The 20,993-nt window shown below is 40.2% G+C and overlaps 2 protein-coding genes across 5 annotated transcripts in view; both read left to right on the top strand.

Moving 5' to 3' along the window:
* The first annotated feature begins 1,347 nt into the window (after window positions 1-1,347).
* The window catches only part of arhgap12a (Rho GTPase activating protein 12a), a 96,722-nt gene continuing 77,076 nt past the window's right edge, over window positions 1,348-20,993 (top strand). For 2 of the 4 annotated variants that reach the window (XM_046876421.1, XM_046876418.1), the window contains exons 1-2: window positions 1,349-1,777; window positions 10,302-11,259. In XM_046876421.1, coding sequence (XP_046732377.1) covers window positions 10,372-11,259 — 888 coding nt within the window. In that variant the 5' untranslated portion in view covers window positions 1,349-1,777; window positions 10,302-10,371. Of the gene's footprint in view, window positions 1,778-1,951; window positions 2,013-10,301; window positions 11,260-20,993 lie in introns of all 4 variants that reach the window. The other 2 variants (XM_046876419.1, XM_046876420.1) reach the window with 2 other exon arrangements.
* On the top strand, window positions 8,721-9,807 carry LOC124403398 (E3 SUMO-protein ligase ZBED1-like). Its single transcript, XM_046877116.1, has one exon. The coding sequence runs from the start codon at window positions 9,112-9,114 to the stop codon at window positions 9,805-9,807; it is 696 nt and encodes a 231-aa protein (XP_046733072.1). The 5' UTR covers window positions 8,721-9,111.

Below are 20,993 nucleotides of genomic sequence, written 5' to 3'. Positions count from 1 at the left end.
TCTAAGTTAGTAGCAACACAGGTAGTTTCCAGCTGTATCCAATCCGACATCAATGTGCTAGAGGCAATCTAGAAATTCTTACCTTCTCTACTTTGAGAAATATAGGCTAATAGCAAATTAAACTCCTGCTTTGACCACACCATCTATTGACCACAGCAACATGTGGAATCATACAATACTGCCAACCCAGACAATGCAGAACTGAACCCTAAAGTAAGAACAGTGTGGGCAAACCAAGAACATACATGAGCAAAGCAACCCTGCAGGTTACAGCCATGCAGAGAAGCAGCAAAGCAGCAAAGTAGAGCAGTAAAAGGTAACCATTAAGTAAAAAGTTATCAACTAATTGGCAATTATAATAAAAGAAAACATACATCATCAAAAGCTTCACACATATTAACTGTTACTGCTGTTTTTTAGGTCATATAAGGAATGACCCTAAAAAATCCATGACAACCTGAATCATATAAAAAAAGCCTTTTTTTTTAAAAATGTAAGTAAATAATTCAAAAGTGTAAAAAGAAAAGCATTGCTACAGAGCACCAAATACCAAGACAGCCAGGCACAAGAAAAGTTTCTTCCCCCAGGCAATCTACCTCATGAACACATAAATGCACTTCCCATTGTGCAATAAAATAAAACATATGTGCGATACCACATTCTGTACTTTTCTGCAATAATCTGTACTTTTTGTGCAATAATACTCTATAATTTAATGTAAAAAAAAACTTTATAAAAAATGTGCAATAACTTGTATTATTTTTTTTTATTTATTTAGCTTTTTTATTTCTATTTCACGTTTTAAAAAAATATGCAACTGGAAGCTTCTGTCACTAAAACAACTTCCTTGTGAGTGCAAACATACGTGGCAATAAAGCTCTTTCTGATTCTTCTTCTGAATATCTGAACACCAAGCCTATAGGTTCAGTCACACCTGGTTACCTTTGCTACTGCTAAGGTAACCAGTTGTGACTGAACCTTTAGGTCTGTTTAAGGGTACTCTCTTAAAGAGATAGTACTAATACGGATGAATAAGTAGGTGCAAGCTATACCCAAAATCTAGCAGTGCAAAATGTATTGCATCTTAATTAATGTAAATTTCTAAGGACAGCAACTCACACATCATGAACAACAGATTCAACAAAGGGATAGCATTTTGGAAGCATTTCTCGGAATAAAAATTCTATTTAACAAAAAATCTCGTGATTAATTCCTTTATTAAGTGTGTATAATTTACTAGTTATAGTCCTGTAATAATAACTGCATCAGCAGCTTATAAACGCAAGAGGGAAGCTAAAATATCATGTGCACCTGTTAGGGCTTCAAATCCATAATTTTGTCACTTGCGGTATATCTCAATTGAGCGGACCAGAGGCTCCAGTTGCAAGGAAGAACTTCCTGAGGTGAAAAAAATTGACAAGAGCCAAACTTAAAATGTAAAACAGTCAATAGAATTTCACAAAACATCGAGTCTGATTTCGACATCTCGCGGCTTCCTTCGAACTTCCTTCATCTGTTTTATGGGACTCGCGGGTGCGCGCGGCTGTGGGAGCGCGCACAAGCAAACAGTGGCACGCCTGTGGAGGAGTACTGAATCGCACTAAGGTGTTTGTTCTATAGAAACGATGAAGTTGTAAATAGGGTTTACTGTAGGCCTTACACCAGTGTATTGGTTTATTAAGAAGGGGAAAAAATCGACGAACACACATTGGACACTGGATCCTTACCACACGGTGTCCTTACCTGACACAAAGAAATCTCCGCATAAAGGTTTCAGGTATGTGCCTAGGGAAGGTGTTTGCTTTATGTAATGTTACATTTTACCAAAAAAGTTTAACGTGTTGTGTCTTAGCAAAATTTACGTAACTAACCACGGCATCTAACTATGATAACGAGATTACACTCTCCCGAAACTTTTAGCTGGCCTTAGTTAACTCCCTTTTCCTCGCAGAGGAATGAGAGAGAACCTGTTTCTTCATGCCCGAGATCAGGACCTGATACAGCTATTTCAGGTAGCTCGTTAATCTTTTTGCCGCCCGACCCATCGTTTATTAAACCTTTATTCACCCAAGTCCTGAAATATAGCTGTTCGTCGTCGTTTCCTCGTCGAAAGAAAATTCGTGAAAAATATGCAAATAAACAGTTATCGAAAATATGAGGCAGATTAATTCAAGCGTGTACTCTAGATTGCTAGCAAGGTGGCTAACTAACTTTACCGAATCGAATGTGTTATTTTGCAGGATTAGAAAAGACAAAATACGCGTTTAGTAGCGGAAACGTTTATCTATAGAGGAGCATGTAAAACTACATCTATTGAAGTGTCTACTTGTAGGTTTAAAGTTGTCTAGTAGTATCCTGAACACATCGTTTACTAGTTTGTTCTATTGGACTCTTATTTACACGTCGTTCACATAGACTTGACATAAGTCACTAACGTTTTCAAACTTATGTTCGTTTCGATACATTTTACGCTCCAAATAGTTTACGTGAGAGTTCAGGTGCTTATTACACTGGAAATGTAATACTTTTCTAGAGAAGTAAACACATTTTTTAAAACAATTTTCAAATGTTTATAGAGAAGGATTTTGATCTGCCTGAAGCTATGAAATGTTGCTTAGCTAATTTTTAGTGTATATAACAGACTCTTACTGTCATACAAATTGTCTGTAAAAGATTTGTATGCAAGTAATATAATGGGAATTACACTGTTACTGGCAAATGTAATTAAAAAGTGCTTATTCACGCTTTTCAGCTAATCACGTGACAGTGTCGTTCCCTAAAATCTCTGTGTATTTTGTGTCAATGAAAAATGAAGCTTCTAACAAGTTTCATTTGTTAAATACATTTTAAGCATTTAAGTTCATCTTTATTTTTTATATTCTTAATTTAACCCCCCTACAAAAAACTCAGGTGGTACAACCAAATACTTGCCAGAACTGTCTTAGAAGTTTCTTCTTTCAAAGTCCAGCAAGGACCTGGCTCATCATCTGGCAGCTTCATTGGAATGCCAAGTTGATTTTTCCACAATCTAAAGAAGTTCAGAAATGTTTGAATTTGTGGAAAGGTAGTCGCAAATCGAAAAGAGTATTATGGAGTGACAAATACAAGTTTGGATTTTTTGGGTCCAATTGTTGACAATATGTAGGGTCCCTGGTGGTCTAGTGGTTAGGTCGCAGCGCTCTCACCGCTGCAGCCCGGGTTCGATCCCTGGTCAGGGAACCAACCCCAGACACTCTTAGTGCCGGTCCCAAGCCCGGATAAATGGGGAGGGTTGCGTTAGGAAGGGCATCCAGCGTAAATACATGGGCCAAATCAAACATGCGGATGATCCGCTGTGGCGACCCCTGATGGGAGAAGCCGAAAGAAAGTAATTGTTGACAATATGTGAGAAGAAGAGTTAGAGAGGGAAGGAAGAATGAATGCTTGTGGCCTTCAGTAAAACATGGTGGAGGGTCTGTCCTGGTTTGAGGTTGCATTTCTGGAAATAGTGATTGTGCAAGATTTTGAAGGTGTGTATCTTATTCATATTCATTTTACATTCATTGCATTCTAATAGCGAGGTATTTAGGGTCTTTGGCATTTGAAGACAATAATAATCATACAAGTATACAAATTATTGACAGAATATTGATTACATTGACACTGAGAGCTACTTTTTGGGTACCGACTAATGTGTAGGGCTACCAGTTTGATACACAATTCTGAAATAACAAATTTGCTCAATTTACCTTTAATTATATGTTATTATTAACAATTAATGATATTTATCTATGTCAAACTCAATTGCACAGGGGGCCAAAACTCAAAGCACATGTTGAGGGCCGAACAGGATAAACATTTATTGAACACACTAAAACAATGTTTTTTGAACATAAGTATGAATAAAAACAGACAGGAATATGATTCCAGAATAAATCAACTTAAACTTTAAATGAATAGCTCTCCATTAAAATAGCTCCTGTCAAAATTATACAAGTTAGAAATATGAACATGCTGCGAAAAAACCCTGAACAAATAAATTAAAATTGTGCCTTTAAGTAAACACTAAAACAACAACAAAACAAAACAGTCAGATTTCTTTGCTCTTATGCCATTTTATAAAAAAAATCCTAAACTTTAAATAACAAAATATTTTGCTCTCCATAAAAATATCTCCTGTCAAACACAAGACGTCTCACAGCTTCATCATGCAGCCCTTCAGAAACTCTCCCTCAGTAAATAACCGGCTGATGTGCCTCTGATTTCTCCTCTGCTTTCACACCAGCTTCACTTTGTGATTTTGTGAAAAAGGTCTTCTGAAATGTCAGATTCTTCTTTAACTCTTCCACTTTCTGTATCTTCTGCTCTGCATTCAGGCTTTTCAGCTTCTCCTGATGTTTTGTCTCATAGTGGTGTCCTAGATTTAATTCCTTAATTACAGTCACATTCGCTCTACTAATAAGACACATGTGTTTACCAGCAGTGTCAGTAAACATCTACTCAGAATCCCATCGGTTTTGAAAGACTCTGTTTTCAGAATCAACTTTTCTCTTCACTGTTTTAAAATAAATGTACAATAGGGTTAAATACATTAACAGAAGCTCACCTTGATTAAGGCTGGAACGTTCCCAGGTTGCCTAGCGTTCGGTAAGGTAGCTGAAGCGCTGCATTATGGGATCTGTAGTTTGTGTTATTAGCGCTTCATATCACTATGTACACTATGTACAGCCATTTGATCACTTTAAATGTACATTTTTGCAACACCTGAATTTGAGTTCTTCCGCCTGATATTATAATGGCAGGGAATATGATACATACTGTCTTTATTACTATTTTTATTTCAATGACATAAAAATACTACAGGTGTTTAAGGTAACCGTTATTGAGATTAAAGTAGGAAAACGTATCAAAAACGATTCGAAAGCGATTGTTATACCAATAAAAGAAGTCAACAACTCTGTTTTCTTAGGATGGTATATTTCTTTAGAATCCTTGAACTGGTAATGTTTTTTATCTTCCCAGGCTTTTCTTTAATTTGTGTTTTCTTAATTTCTTTAATTTTCTTTTTTAGCAACTTCCATTTTTCTTTTGCACATTTTGAAACTATTATTTTTCTCTTTGTGATTTTATGTTAATGCTTGCTACTTTCTGTGGTGTTGAACTGTATGAATGCTGTAAAGTAAGCATGCTTTCAAAAGAGAAGTGTTAATGGTTTATTTTGTATAATATTACAAAATGGAAATAAATGAACAGAAGAGAAATCCTAATTAAAACAATATTTGCTAGACCACCCACAATTTCTTCTAGGTACACTTTACACAGTTTGAACATTATCTGTGGATGTAGGCTGGCTTAAATCTTTCTGTCTCTTCATATAATTCCAGACAGACATTATAATGTTAAGCGTAGGGCTCTATGAGGGCCAAAACTTGTACTTCCAGGACTCTTCTCTACGTTAAAGATTGGCTGTATGTTTGGGGTCTTTGTCTGGCTGCAGAAAACCTGAATTTGGGCCCAATCAGATGCCTCCTTGATTGCATTGTATGATCGATAAATATCTGCTTGTATATTTCAGCATTTAGGACAGTATTAATCCTGACCAACTTCTCTAACTCCATCTTTCACAAATGCAAGAAAACCTCCACAATGCTTCACTGTTGCTTGCAGATACTCATTATTGTACCGATTTCCAGGCCTTCAGGCAAACAGATTTTGACTCATTGGTCCAGAGCATTTGCTGCATAAGTTTTAAAATGTAAATCTAATATAAATAACCCCACAGGAAATGCTAGGCAAGAAAAAGTTTCAAAGTCAGTGCAAAATAAGACAGAGACACGGTCTTAGACACCCAGCATATTTACCCTAGCGATGTGTGGTAAGATGACCCCTGGAAAAAATGGCTAACAGTGTCATAGGACTGTCTCTAAATGTATAAAATATAAAATGTATTAAATTCTTGCTCTTAACTACGGTGGAGTCAAACAGGTATAGTAGGCAATAGATAAGTTAGCCTACTGTATTTTCCGGATTATACACCGCTACTTTTTTCCCACGCTTTGAACCCCGCTGCTTAAACAGCGAGGCGGCTAATATATGGATTTTTCCTGAGTTTTTCCAGGTTTCACAAGCTTTAAGACAATAAACTGAGCCCCATAACATTAGACCAATGAAATTGCCGAACAGGTTCAGGTGAAACAATGAAACTCTTTATATTAAATCAGATGCGCTCCCACTGAATCGGGCCGCACCACATCATAAATATGGATGATGTTCCTCTGACGTTTGACCTGCTGCTCATTCGGACTGGCAACAGGAAATGCGAATCATTCGTCATGCTGAAAACAACCGGGCATGAAAAAACACACTTTACCTGTGTTCTGAGCTGCACGGCATCGGGAAAAAAGCTTCACTGATGGTGATTTTTAAACGCACGACGATGCCAAATAAAAAACTCCCGAGAGAAATTGTTGTGAAAGGAAGGAGGAAGACAGTGAACAATGACTTTCTTGGTAGGCTACTGTTTAGATACAAGTCGGTTACAAATTCAGTGGGTGCGCCTTATATTTGGGTGCGCTTAATAGTCTGGAAATTACGGTACTCAAAGCACCAAATGTCAACTGCTTTAATACAAGATAAACAAATTTGTATGGTCCTGTCAAGTAAACAAAAAACATGGACATGATGAAAATGTCATGAGGCTTTGCATGGTTAAACGATGTTCAGCTGTTATCACTAAGGCTGTACTAAATTTTGTTGCAAGCTATTTTGACAATATTAGCTGTATGTTGAGTTATTTTCAGAGGACAGTAAATCTGTACTGCTATACAACCTGCACATTGACTACTCTAAAATATATTCAAGTTTCATTTCTATAGTACCAGAGTAACAGAGTGCATCCGGCTATGCCCTCCACTCATTAACCGTCGCTTGTCGAAGTCTGCTGCCACTTATGTACAGTGGTGTGAAAAATTGTTTGCCCCTTTCTGATTTCTTATTTTTTTTGCATGTTTTTCACACTTTAATGTTTCAGATCATCAAACTAATTTAAATATTAGTAAAATATAACACAAGTCACCACAAAATGCAGTTTTGAAATGAAGGTTTTTATTATTGAGGGAAAACCGGTCCCCTGGTGATCTAGTGGTTAAGATGCAGCACTCTCACCGCTGCAACCCGGGTTCGATCCCCGGTCAGGGAACCATCCCCAGCCACTCTCAGTGCTGGTCCCAAGCCCGGATAAATTGGGGAGGGTTGCGTTAGGAAGGGCATCCAGCGTGAAACATGTGCCAAATCAAACGTGCGGAGGATCCACTGTGGTGACCCCTAACGGGAGAAGCAGAAAAGAAAGTTTATTATTGAGGGAAAACAAAATCCAAAACTACATGGTCCTGTGTGGAAAAAGTGTTTGCCCCCTAAACCTAATAACTGGTTGAGCCACTTTTAGCAGCAACAACTGCAATCAACAATTTGCGATAACTTGCAATAAGTCTGTTACAGCACTGTGGAGGAATTTCACATACTCACCTATGTAGAATTGTTGTAATTCAGTTCATTGGATGGTTTTTGAGCATTAACTGCATTTTTAAGGTCATGCCACAGCATCTCAATAGGATTCAGATCAGGACTTTGATTAGGCCATTCCAAAGTCTTAATTTTGTTTTTCTTCAGCCATTCAGAGGTGGACTTGCTGGTGTGTTTTGAATCATTGTCCTGCTGCAGAACCCAAGTTCGCTTCAGCTTGAGGTCACTAACAGCTGGCCGGACATTCTCCTTCAGGATTTTTTTAGTAAACAGCAGATTTCATAGTTCCATTTATCACTGAAAGTCTTCCAGGTCCTGAAGCAGCAAAACAGCCCCAGACCATCACACTACCACCACTATATTTTACAGTTGGTATGATGTTCTTTTTTCTGAAATGCGGTGTTACTTTACCATTTTATCAGACGTAATGGGACAAAACCTTCCAAAAAGTTCTACTTTTCTTTCGTCAGTCCACAGAGTATTTTCCCAAAAGTCTTGGGAATCATCAAGATGTTTTCTGGCAAAACTGAGACGAGCCTTTATGTTCTTTTTGCTCAGCAGCGGTTTCCGTCATGAACACTGAGCTTAACTGAAACAAGTAAGGCCTTCAGTTCTTTGGATGTTGTTGTGGGGTCTTTTGTGACCTCTTGGAGGAGTCGTCACTGTGCTTTTGGGGAAATTCTGGTCGGCCGGCCACTCCTGGGCTGGTTCTCCACTGTTACATGTTTTTGGCATTGTGAATAATGGCTCTCACTGTGGTTCGCTGGGGTCCCAAAACTTTAGAAATGGCTTTATAATCTTTTCCAGACTGATGGATCTCAATTACTTTCTATTGCATTTGTTTCAGAATTCCTTTGGATCTCAGCTTTTGAGGATTTTTTGGTCTACTTCACTTTGTCAGGCAGGTCCTATTAAAGAGATTTCTTGATTGCAAACACTTTTTCACACAGGGCCATGTAGTTTTGGAATTTGTTTTCCCTTAATAATAAAAACCTCATTTAAAAATGGCATGTTGTGTTCACTTGTTATCTTTTACTAATATTTAAATAAGTTTGATCATCTGAAACATTAAAGTGTGACAAACATGCAAAAAAATAAGAAATCAGGAAGGGGGCAAACACTTTCACATCACTGTATATACTGTAAAGTTTATACATTATGGTACTGTAAATTGCTCTGTTAAATAATTAACAAATTACAGGATACTTCCCCATACTGAGAAATTTCGAGAAATGGCTTAGTCTACCCAAAAGTCTTAAAAAATTATTTATTCTTTATTCTTCTCGACTCAATATTTTCAAGTTAAGATGGTGTCATTAGAACGCTTCTCCATCAAAGTCAGGGACTATCTGTATTAGGGATGCCACAATTCTCAATATGATATTGAACCGTTTGGTACGACATCCACGGTTCAGTACGCGCTTTTGAAGTTCGTTTTTTTCGGTTTTACGTTTAAATAATTTATGCGTTTTTTATTTCTCTCCGAATCGACTGTTTGTGTGTGCCTGTAAGTCTACAAGCTGAGATGAGGAAACTCCTCCCCCGCGAGTAAATGTTCAATCACTATGCTCTAAAGTTAGGGGGCGCTGAACCATCATTCCACACTTTAACATGGCGAGCGGTGGTGAAGTGAGGCTACAGTACGTGGCGCCGGCGTCTTTTAAATCTGTGGTGTGGAGACATTTCGGTTTTGCTGTTGAGTATAATGCCGAGGAAGAAAAAACGGTAAACAAAAAAATGACTGTCTGCAAGCATTGTTTTACACGTGTAGCCTACTCAAACGGAAACACTTCCAATATGATTGCACATCTGCGGCGCCATCACCCAGCAATATCAATGTCTGAAGGCAGGATAGCAGAGCAGGTAATAAAGTCCTCCAAAAAACAACAGTCCCTCGCTGAATCCTTCCAGCATACATACCCAACTGGTTCCGAGAGACACATGAAAATAACACAGGAAGTGGGGGTGTTCATTGCCAAAGATTTGCAGCCGTTTTCGGTGATTGGAGATGCGGGCTTTTGTCATCTTATAAAAACACTTGATCCACGTTACAGACTACCGTCTCGCACTTTTTTCAGCTCCGAGATAATTCCCGACCTCTATGAAAAGACATGCAACAGTATTGTGTATGAATTGGCTCAAGCAGAGAGCCTTGCTCTGACCACAGATGGTTGGACCTCGCGGGCAACCGTGAGTTACCTCACTGTAACTGTTCACTACATGTCGGATTGGGAAATGAAAAGCGCTGTACTCCAAACCCGTCCCCTGTATGAAAGTCATACAAGCGCTCATTGGCAGAAGAGTTGACACACGCAGTGAATACATGGAAGTTGAGGAGGCCAAATATGTTTAGGAATTTGTGTTTATCAGTTTGTACATGGGCTACCAGCAGCTGTGAGATGTCAGTGTTAATTTTAAAATAATTTTTTTTATATTATACAAAACACTAGGAACTAGTGGACTTGACTTTGCTTTTAAGTAAAATAAAGGAGTATTGCAATAAATCGTTTTTTTTGTTTCTTCTTAACCTCTTACTGTTCCTATTGCCTAAGCATATAATAACAAAAAACACTTTTATGTGTTAAGCTATCAGAACCGAACCAAACCGAAAACCGTGGTTAAAAACCGAGGTATGTATTGAACCGTGGGCTAACTGTATTGTTGCATCCCTAATCTGTATATAATATATTAAATTCACACATAATAGAGCATTTTCCCTATAGATTATTTTTGAATGGCAAAAATTAATTTAAACTGTTTGCACATTTTTTCATTCTAATGAGTAACCTTTTTTTTTTCAGATCATTTTGCATTGGTCGAGGTCTGTAGAGAATGATTCTTAAACTTTGACCTCTTTCCTCCAAGTAAAGGATGGCTGATCGCAGTGATCTCGCAGTCGCCCCAGGTCAGCTCTACATTGAAGTGGAATACGACTATGAGTACAAGTCTAAAGACCGTATGATAACCATCAAGCAAGGTGAATGTTACTTGCTGGTTAAAAAGACTAATGAAGACTGGTGGCAGGTTCGTAAGGAGGAGAGTAGTAGGCCTTTTTACGTACCTGCTCAGTATGTTCGTGAAGTGCGGCGAGCCCTCATGCCACCAACCAAACCTCTCTCGCACAGTGGAGGTGGGATTGGGGCAAAAGGAGGATCTGAAAAAAAAGTTCAAACTGCCCTGGAGCACAAACAGTCAGATGAGAGTTTGAACAAGAGGAGTCCGACTCAGTCACTCCATGCTGGATATCCGACAACAGTGCAGGCACCCAAAGAGGACAAAGCCAGTCCAAAAAGCCCAAGGCTCCGAGTGCCACTGGATTTGGATGTAGAGACTGAGAGGGAGGGAGATAAGGAGAAAAGAAAGGAAGAAGCAGGGGATGGAGAGTGGAGGAAACAAGGAGTAAAGGATAGGAGGAGAGAAGAGTGGACAGGGGATGGAGAAAGGAAAAGAGATGAAGAAATGGACAGAGATAGAGAGAGAGAGCGAAAGACTGATAGAGAGATAGGTGAAGAAAAATCTAAGGAATGGAAAAGAGAAGAAAGATGTGATAGAAATGAAGAGAAAGCAAGGAATGGACAGAGGGAGAAGAAGAAGAAAGAATTAGAGAGAATAGATGATGCAGTAAAGGAGAAAAAGGGTGAAGGAGGGCGACACAAGATTGCTACACCTGAACAAACTTCAAGAGAAGGAACAGAAAAAAATCAGAGCGATTTGGATACTGGGGATGAGCTTAGCAGCAGTTCAACTGAGCAGCTCCAGGTAGGGCTTATATCACACATCCAGAACAAGGTTTTATTGGAAATCAATGCTATTGTAAATTAATAAATTTCATAAAATATTAAAATAAACTATTTAGATTGTAGCAACACAGCTACTGTATAAATAAAACATTATAGATGAATAAAAAATAAAGTCTAAATAGGTTAAGATGTCATATGGATTTAATAGTTCTGAAAATTTTTAAACTTTAGAGTCTAAATAGGTTAAGATGTCATGGATTTAATAGTTCTGAATATTTTTAAACTTTAGAGTCTGATTTAACTAATGCAGTGGTTCTCCATGTGTGGGGCACAGCCCTCTAGTGGAGAAGGCATGATTTATTTAAATTGTTTGTGTTCATTTATCTTTATTAATGATTTTTTTTATTGAAAGTAGAGCTGTTGCTTCCTATTATTTTAGTAATGGAGTATTCTACCGATTAATCCAACACTTGAGTAATCGGATAAGAAGTTTTTTTTTTAATTAAAGAACAAGACTAAATATACAAGAGGAAATAAGACAGGCCTTTTGAAATGTAGTAACTTGTAACTTGTTTCCCTTTTTTAAAATAAATACAATTTTTATTGCTAAAATTGCAATCTGTGAAAACTAAACCCATTTAGTGCATTTAATTACCTTATTACACCAAAATGTAAATGGAAATATATACATAAAAAATCATAAATACAAATAACATTTCTGATTATTGAAAAAAAAAATTTTTAACGCACTATATGGTGTTTTCTTTTTGTTTTGAAATGATCTTTAAATGCAACTTTTTCTTTGGCCTTATCCCATGGAAGCCCTTTTATTAAAGTTTTAGTTAATACCATGTGATTCTATTGATTTTAGCCCATTTAAATGAGAGAAAAAATAACTCTGAATTAGGCAAACTTTTTATTTAATGTGGTGGAAACGGGCTTTCATATGAATCTTCTCCGTGCCCCTCGCTGTTTTCTTCCCGTTTCTCCATTTTTCATTCTGCAGCTTTTTCTGTGTTCCCTATTTAGAGTGCTCCAGAGTTTAGTGGGTGTGTCAGTAATCTTCTTCTTCTTTCGGCTGCTCCCATTAGGGGTCGCCACAGTGGATCATCTGTCTCCATACCACCCTGTCCTCTACATCTGCCTCTTTCACACCAACTACCTGCATGTCTTCCCTCACCACATCCATGAACCTCCTCCTTGTCCTTCCTCTTTTCCTCCTACCTGGTGGCTCCATCTTCAGCATTCTTCTACCAATATAATTTATGTCCCTTCTCTGCACATGTCCAAACCATCTCAATCTCGCCTCCCTCACCTTGTCACCAAAACATCCTACATGTGCTGTCCCTGTAATAAACTCATTTCTAATCTTGTCCATCCTCGTCACTCCCAACGAAAACCTTAACATCTTCAGCTCTGCTATCTCCAGCTCCGCCTCCTGTCTTTTACTCAATGCCACTGTCTCTAATCCATACAACATCACAGGTCTCACCACAGTCCTATAAACTTTCCCTTTCATTCTTGCAGATACCCTACTATCACAAATCACTCCGGTCACTCTTCTCCACCCACTCCACCCTGCCTGCACTCTTTTCTTTACTTCTCTAACACACTCTCCATTACTTTGCACTGTTGACCCCAGGTACCTGAACTCCTCCACCTTCTCCACCTCTTCTCCTGCAACCGCATCACTCCACTGCCCTCCCTCTCATTTACACACATGTACTCTGTCTTACTCCTACTGACTTTCATTCCCCTTCTCTCCAGCGCATATCTCCACTCCTCCAGGCTCTTTTCAACCTGCTCTCTACTCTCAACACAAATCACAATATCATCTGCAAACATCATAGTCAGGAGACTCCTGTCTGACCTCGTCCGTCAACCTGTCCATCACCACTGCAAACAGGAAAGGGCTCAGGGCCGATCCTTGATGCAGTCCAACCTTCACCCTGAACCAGTCTGTCGTACCTACTGCACACTTCACTGCCGTCACACTGTCCTCATACATGTCCTGCACCACCCTCACATACTTCTCTGACACACCTGACTTCCTCATACAATACCACAACTCCTCTCTTGGCACTCTGTCGACGCTTTCTCTAAATCCACAAATACACAATGCAATTCCTTCTGTCCTTCTCTATACTTCTCCATCAACATCCTCAAAGCAAATAAGGCATCTGTGGTGCTCTTCCTCGGCATGAAACCATACTGTTGCTCACAGATGGTCACCTCTTCTCTCAGCCTGGCTTCCACTACTCTTTCCCATAACTTCATGGTGTGACTGATCAACTTAATTCCCCTGTAGTTACTGCAGGTCTGCACATCTCCCTTATGCTTAAAGATCGGTACCAGCACACTCCTTCTCCATTCCTCAGGCATCCTCTCCCCTTCCAGAATCCTGTTAAACAATCTGGTTAAAAACTCCACTGCCATCTCTCCTAAACATCTCACGCTTCTACCGGTATGTCATCTGGTCCAACCGACTTTCCATTCTTCATCCTCTTAATCGCTGCTCTCACTTCCTCCTTACTAATCCTATCTACATCCTGCTTCACCAACTCCACATCCTCCAACCTTCTCTCTCTGTGATTTTCCTCATTCATCAGCTGCTCAAAATACTCCCTCCACCTTCTCAACACACTCTCCTCACTAGTCAACACATTTCCCTCTCCATCCTTTATTGCTCTAACTTGCAGTACATCCTTCCCAGCTCGGTCCCTCTGCCTGGCCAATCGGTATAAATCCTTTTCTCCTTCCTTAGTGTCCAACCTCTTATACAGCTCCTCATATGCCTTTTCCTTGGCTTTCGCCACATCCTCTTTACCTGCTGCCGCATCTCCTTGTACTCCTGCCTACTTTTCTCATCACTCTGTCGATCCCACTTCTGTTTTGCCAACCTCTTTCCCCTAATGCTCTCCTGCACTTCCTCATTCCACCACCACGTCTCCTTGTCTTGCTTTCTATTTCCAGATGTCACACCAAGTACTTTTCTAGCTGCCTCCCTCATCACTCCTGCAGTAGTTGCCCAATCATCCGGCACCTCTTCACCACCACCAAGCCCCTGTCTGACCTCTTCCCTGAACCTCACACTACACTCTTCCTCCTTCAGTTTCCACCATCTTATTCTTCTTTCAATCCTTACTTTCCTCCTCTTCTTCTTCGCCTCCAAAACCATCCTACAGACCACCATCCGATGCTGTCTAGCTACACTGTCCCCGCCAACACCTTACAGTCTCCAATCTCCTTCAGGTTGCATCTCCTGCATAGCACATAGTCCACCTGTGTGCACCTTCCTCCACTCTTATCGTCACCCTATGATCCTCCTTCTTCTTAAAATACGTGTTCACCACTGCCATTTCCATCCTTTTAGCAAAATCTACCACCATCTGCCCTTCCACATTCCTCTCCTTAAAACCATACCTACCCATCACCTCCTCATCACCTCTGTTCCCTTCACCTACATGCCCATTAAAGTCTGCCCCAATCACCAATCGTTCTTTCCTAGGTACACCATCTACCACTTCATCTAATTCACTCCAGAATCTTTCCTTTTCCTCCATCTCACAGCCAACTTGTGGAGCATAGGCACTGATGACATTTATCATCATCCTTCAACTTCCACCTTCACGATCATCACCCTATCAGAAACTCTCTTCACCTCCACTACACTCTTACTGTACTCTTCCTTCAGAATCACCCCTACACCATTTCTCTTCCATCCACACCATGATAAAACAGTTTAAACCCACCTCCAATGTTCCTGGCCTTACTCCCTTTCCACTTGGTCTCCTGAACACACAGCATATCTACCTTTCTCCTCTCCATCATATCAGCTACTTCTCTCCCTTTACCCGTCATAGTACCAACATTTAAAGTACCAACCCGAACCTCTACTCTCCTACACTGCTCCTTTTCCTGCTGTCTCTGTAGACGTCTTCCTCCTCTCCTTCTCCTCCTTCGGCCAACAGTAGCCCAATTTCCACCGGTACCCTGTCGGCTAACGATACCTGTGGTGGTCGTTGTTAACCCGGGCCTCGACCGATCCGGTATGAAATTCTCATTTGTGATCCGCATATTTGATTTGGCACATGTTTTACGCTGGATGCCCTTCCTAACGCAACCCTCCCCATTTACCCGGGCTTGGGACCGGCACTAAGAGTGCACTGGCTTGTGCCCCCCTAATGGCTGGGTTCGTGGGTGTGTCAGTAATAATAATAATAATAGTAATGGAAGTATTTAACAGTATACCCACAACATTGCTTAGTGTTGCAGTAGCACATAATGTTTAATAGTATTGTATATTGTGCAATGTGAATTCATTTTACAGTCCCAGAGTAATTTGATGTTTTTGTAATTTGTAAATTATTATAGATTTACAGATTATTTACATCATGCAAAATACTGGTCATTATAGCGCTACTGTTTAGCCAGAGATGTTACCAAAGGCAACATAAGTTGTCATGCCAGAAAGGGTAGATTTTAGCTAGCTTTTATCAGCTAGTCTTTAATGGCATGCTGCATTTTGTTTGGTATGTATGTTTTAATCACTCTAGCTGGCTAGTTTGCTACTCATGACTTTATAAACTATGTTACTTTTGTTTAGGACAGAAAATTTCATGCTGCTCATTCTTCTTGATTAGCCCAAATTAAAAATTGTTGCTTGGCTCTGAAGGTAGAGAGTAGGATCTTCAGGTTCAGAAAAAAATGCAAAATACACTAAAATTCACATATTAAGAGACACAATTTGCTTTTAATGATCTTAAAACTTCAGACACCATGTTTATCCAGACATCACATTGATTGTCTACAGGGAGTTCATATGTGCTTGTTTTATTGGCCTGCTTTTTCCTTTCTTATTGTTATTGGCTGATTTAAATTGCAGCAAATCATGATTTTAATTTAAAGGACATAAGTGCTTAGTCAGTTGTACAGGGAAGTATTTTTTTTATCTCATCTCACAAACGTGAGTACACCCCTCACATTTGTTGCCAGCTGTTTTGACAATAATGGCTGTATGTTGAGTTATTTTCAGGACAGTACATCTGTACTGCTATACAAGCTGCACATTGACTACTCTTAAATATTTCCAAGTTTCATTTCTGTTGTTATATAATAATATAACAACAGTTATAATATTATAACATTATAATTATACAGTGGAACCCGGTTATGTCGATGTCCTAGGGGGTCGCCAAAAAGCATCGAGGTAACCGATGATCGAGATAAACGAAAACAAAATGGCGGCAGTATATTAACGTGCTTGAAATTTCTTTATGTACATGATGTGCGTTAATAAATGAGAATGTGCATGCACGTGTTTTTAGAGGGTTTTTTACACAACAGCGTTGCTGCGATTTGTTTGATGAAGGCATGCTATAAAAATGTACATACGTTTGTTAACAACAAAAGGCATAAGTGCACCTACTAACAGCAGAGATTTACCAGTATACAATACAAACCACCATCCATTCTCCATACAAAACTTTATTATATTCTCCAACATTATAAACACACAGATCGCTCAAAAAAAAAAAAACCAGCGGCTGCACAGTGCCGTCTCACATTTAGTCCACATGTGGAAAAAAAAGAAAAATAAACAGTAACTAATTTCTGAAAACTTATGACCATCGGGCTGAAGTAATCCACACAAACACACAAAGCAAAGTGTCCGAAAAAATTAGCGTCCGCTATGCCGAGGGGGAGAGAGAGAGAGAGAGAGTTTGTGAATGGAAAAATAGGGAAATTAAAAAATACCGCGACCGGCGGCACGCGAAGCCGGAAAAACCCGGAAGATCCAAACCGAACCCGAAACCAAAACGAGGGACAGAAACGGCCGAAGGGGCGTTGCAGGTGCCGGCCGCTTTCTCTGAAGCTCCGGCTTCAACTCCTTACCGAGAGCCGTGCTCCTTACCGAGAGCGTGCTCCTTACCGAGAGCCGTGCTCCTTACCCTGCTCGCCCGCGCTCGGTAAGGAGCAGGGCTCTCGAAGCGACGCGGCCGGTAAGGAGTTGAAGCCGAGCGCCGCTCCGTTCATCGCATAACATTTAACAAAAAAAAATGCATATGTGCACTTACTAACAGCAGAGATTCACCAGTATACAATACAAACACCTGTAGTATCTGTAAGGTTTGATTTTTCCGCCACTTTCGCGAGTTCTTCTGCGGCTGCACAGTGGCGATCGACATAACTGACGTTAAAATTTTAAAGTTTATTAGGGTTCCGCGACATAAAAAAAAGTCGACATAACCGATAAAAAATGCGTAGAAAAAGCGAGAATTTGGCGGTTCCACTTCAAAAACGTCGACTTTATAGGGTTGTCGAGTTAACCGAGGGCGAGATAACCGGGTTCCACTGTAATTATAATATTGTTCCTTAGAACAGTGGTCCCCAACCCCCGGGCCGCGGACCGGCACCGGTCTGTGGGTCAATTGTGTAAGGGGAAACCACCCGCTGGTCCAATGGCGGTCTCCAGAGGCGTGGCGAAGGATTCTCTCGCGTCTTTCCTTTCACATTAGATAATAAGATATGGATTATTTTTATAATCTTAATATGCATTTCTTCATTTTGGTTATTAACCTCTTATCTGACTCCAATTAAATAAAACATAATTAATATTTTCATAGGTTGTTATTTTACTTATAGTATAACTTGGATGGATGTTTGTTTAGTTATTCTGATTAAGCTCTGGTATTATACTTGTTCATTCGGTTCTCATAGTCGCACATGATCCTAGTATGGGCCTTATAATTAATATACTGGTCAACGGTCATAAGCGAATCAGTATTGGTCGCTGCCAGAGGTTAGACTATACGCTTAAGCGGCCGCTCTCTGCGTGCTCAACTTTAAACATACTTTATTTAGTCCCCTTAGAGTTGACACTTAATTATTACAATAATTATTTCTAACCAAAGGTAATGAATATAATAATATTGAAATATTCAGAGGTTAAGGCTGACCCTATTTAGAGTGATCAGAAATGTTACTCTAAACAGAAATACATATTGTTAGCCTCCACGCTATTAAGTACACTTAAACTAACGCCAAGTGCTAGTCGTATATCTCAAATCCTCAGCTGATGTATTATTCACTATCTAACTGGGATTTAGGCCGATCCTAGCCTGATTTCAGTCCTTACAGTCACTACGGATGCAACGTTATTACTTGCAGTGTCAACATTTACCAGTTTAAGGTAGTTGGTACATAGCCAGATGTTAATGACCCGTTGATGATTGTGGAGATGAAGGGCAGGAGATCTTGTGTGATGGCTTGAAGCATAGTTGAAGGGATTGGATCCAGAGGACAGGTGGTGGGATTGCAAGATTGGATGACTTGCAGTATCTCATCTTTGTTTAAGGTTGAGAAGCTTGACAGAGACGTAGTGGATTGTCGGCTGTGTTGTGTAGTCATTGTTAGGAAGGAAGTGAAGGTCTGGCAGATTGTCTAAATATTCTCATTATAGAAGGAGGCAAAGTCATTAGCAGTCAGGGAGGATGGAGCAGGTGCAGCAGGGGGGTTGAGTAGTGAAGAGAAGATGTGGAGCTTATGAGGATCTTGTGCAGAGGCCTCAAGCTTTTCCTTGTAGAAGGCAGTTTTGGCAGAAGTCACCTCCAAAGAAAATTTGGTCAGGAGTGCGCGGTAAAATGTGAGGTCTACATCGAGTTGTGATTTTTTCCCACTTCCTTTCTGCAGATCTGAGCTCTCGTCGATTGCTGCGCAAAACCTCTGACAGTCACGGTGTGGGACAAGAGGTCTTCTTGGGTTTTGTAGTCAAGGGGAAATGGAGGTCCATGGTTGAAGAAAGAGATGAGAGGAAGGAGTCAGTAGCAACATCCAAGGGTAGAGAGAAAAAGGAGTCAGGGTCAGGAAGAGATGAAAGAGTACAGGAAGCTACAGAGAAAAGAGAGAGATAAAGTGAAGGTTAGGACGGATAAGAGAGCATCGCACAGGATTCCTAGCAGGGGCAGTGCGATTTGTGACACTCTGCTTTTGAACCTCCCGGTGACGGGAAGTGCTGGGTTGTTCTTGGAGCTGCGCCCGCCAAGCAGCCCCATGAGAGCGACGTGGGAGGAACCGCTGAAATGTTGCCAACTGCTTCTTGTCCTCCTGAAACCTCTCGACGACCATATTTATGGTATATATATATATATATCGAATAGGCCAGTCAGCACTAGAGGGCCGTTGAGCAGCACTGCTCTGTCCGATAGGGTGAGCCATAGGTGCCTATTAGTGGAGACTAGGGCGGCCATAGACCGGCCAATGTTCACTGCACAGCGGAGCTACTAGACCTCCTGCCCGCCCAAAATGCCCCCCACATCTAGCTTTTGCAGCAGGTCAGCCTGATATGCACGTAACACCGCCATTGTGTGCCAACGTGTTACAAAGGGGCTTGGTGGGCAGTGTTGGGGTCTTAAGGGACGATGCGACACCCGGGGAGAGATAACTAGCCATCAACTCGGGGCACCGTAACCACACTCACTCTTTACATTGGAGTACAACGACTATTTGGAACTGAAGAGGCGGGCCTAATACTGCTGAGTCCAGGACCTGGACACCATGGTGTGCAAGTCTGGAAAAAACGGCAGCCCCCGACATAGAGGTTGTGATGTAGGTCACAGAAAATGCTCGTCGATCTTACTGGACGTGGCAGCTTTCTGCAAATCGGCTGGCCAATCCAAAACTAGTTTGGCTACGGCACGGGTCACAACCTCCATAAGCTCCTCAATCTCTGGCTTGCAGAGCGCAGCCCCCCTCATAAGAGGAAGAGAGGGGGAGCTGAATGTTCTCATCGCAAGGGTCAGAATCAGTTTCTCAGAAGCTAATTTGTGCACTAACATAAAACTTGCTAGTCATCTTCAGAATTAGAACCTCTATTTGAAGTTTGAGGCTATGCAACAAACCTGATCGTAATGTTACAATAACGTCAAATTTTTCCAGATTTTCTTGAAACCCCTTAATAGAGAACTGTTTTATCTAGAACTGGATCTAAATCATGATCTACAGTTGTGTGAAAAAGTGTTTGCCCACGTCCTGATTTCTTATTTTTTGCATGTTTTGACACTTTGTTTTAGATCATCAAACTAATTTAAATATTAGTAAAAAAGATAACACAAGTGAACACAAAATGCAGTTTTTAAATGTTTTTTATTATTGAGGGAAAACTACATGGCCCTGTGTAGATAGATAGATTTAGATAGATACTCACCACTGCAGCCCGGAAACAGCCTAGAAAATCTGCAGTTTTGGAGATTCTCTGACCCAATTGTCAAGCATTCACAATTTGGACCGTTTCAAACTTCCTCAAATCCTTATGCTTGCCCATCATTTCTGCCCATTTTTCCACACATCAACAAAGAGGACAAAATGTTTACTTGCTGCCTAATATATCCCACCCCCTAACAGGAGCCATGATGAAGAGATAATCAGGTTTATTCAATCACTGGCCATATTGCTATAAGTTCACAGTGTTATGCCTGGTCGGGGTTTAAGTTAATGTGTGGTTTGTACAATCATCTATGAACTAAAATAACCTCAGGTGACAAAATTAGCAGTAAAAATACAATTATCAGCCAGCCAGGTACTAATGAATTGCAAAAGATGAGTTAGTCAAGAAGTGTGACTAGATCTATAAAAGCCAAAATATTTTGAGGTTTATTTTATTGTTGCTAAAGATGGCTGTACATGGTATTGAAACAAAAGGTTTGTAATATATCATGTAATATGTCATGTGGTGTTGTTAATCTGAGGTTGTAG

This window comes from Silurus meridionalis, chromosome 20 (assembly GCF_014805685.1).
Source record: "Silurus meridionalis isolate SWU-2019-XX chromosome 20, ASM1480568v1, whole genome shotgun sequence".
Classification (NCBI taxonomy): Eukaryota; Metazoa; Chordata; class Actinopteri; order Siluriformes; family Siluridae; genus Silurus; species Silurus meridionalis.
The sequence above is the reverse complement of the archived record's forward strand: the minus strand, read 5'-3'. Positions and strand labels throughout refer to the sequence as shown.

Coding starts and splice junctions, on each gene's coding strand:
- LOC124403398 (XM_046877116.1), top strand. CDS start 9,112: ATGGCGAGCGGTGGTGAAGTGAGGCTACAGTACGTGGCGCCGGCGTCT.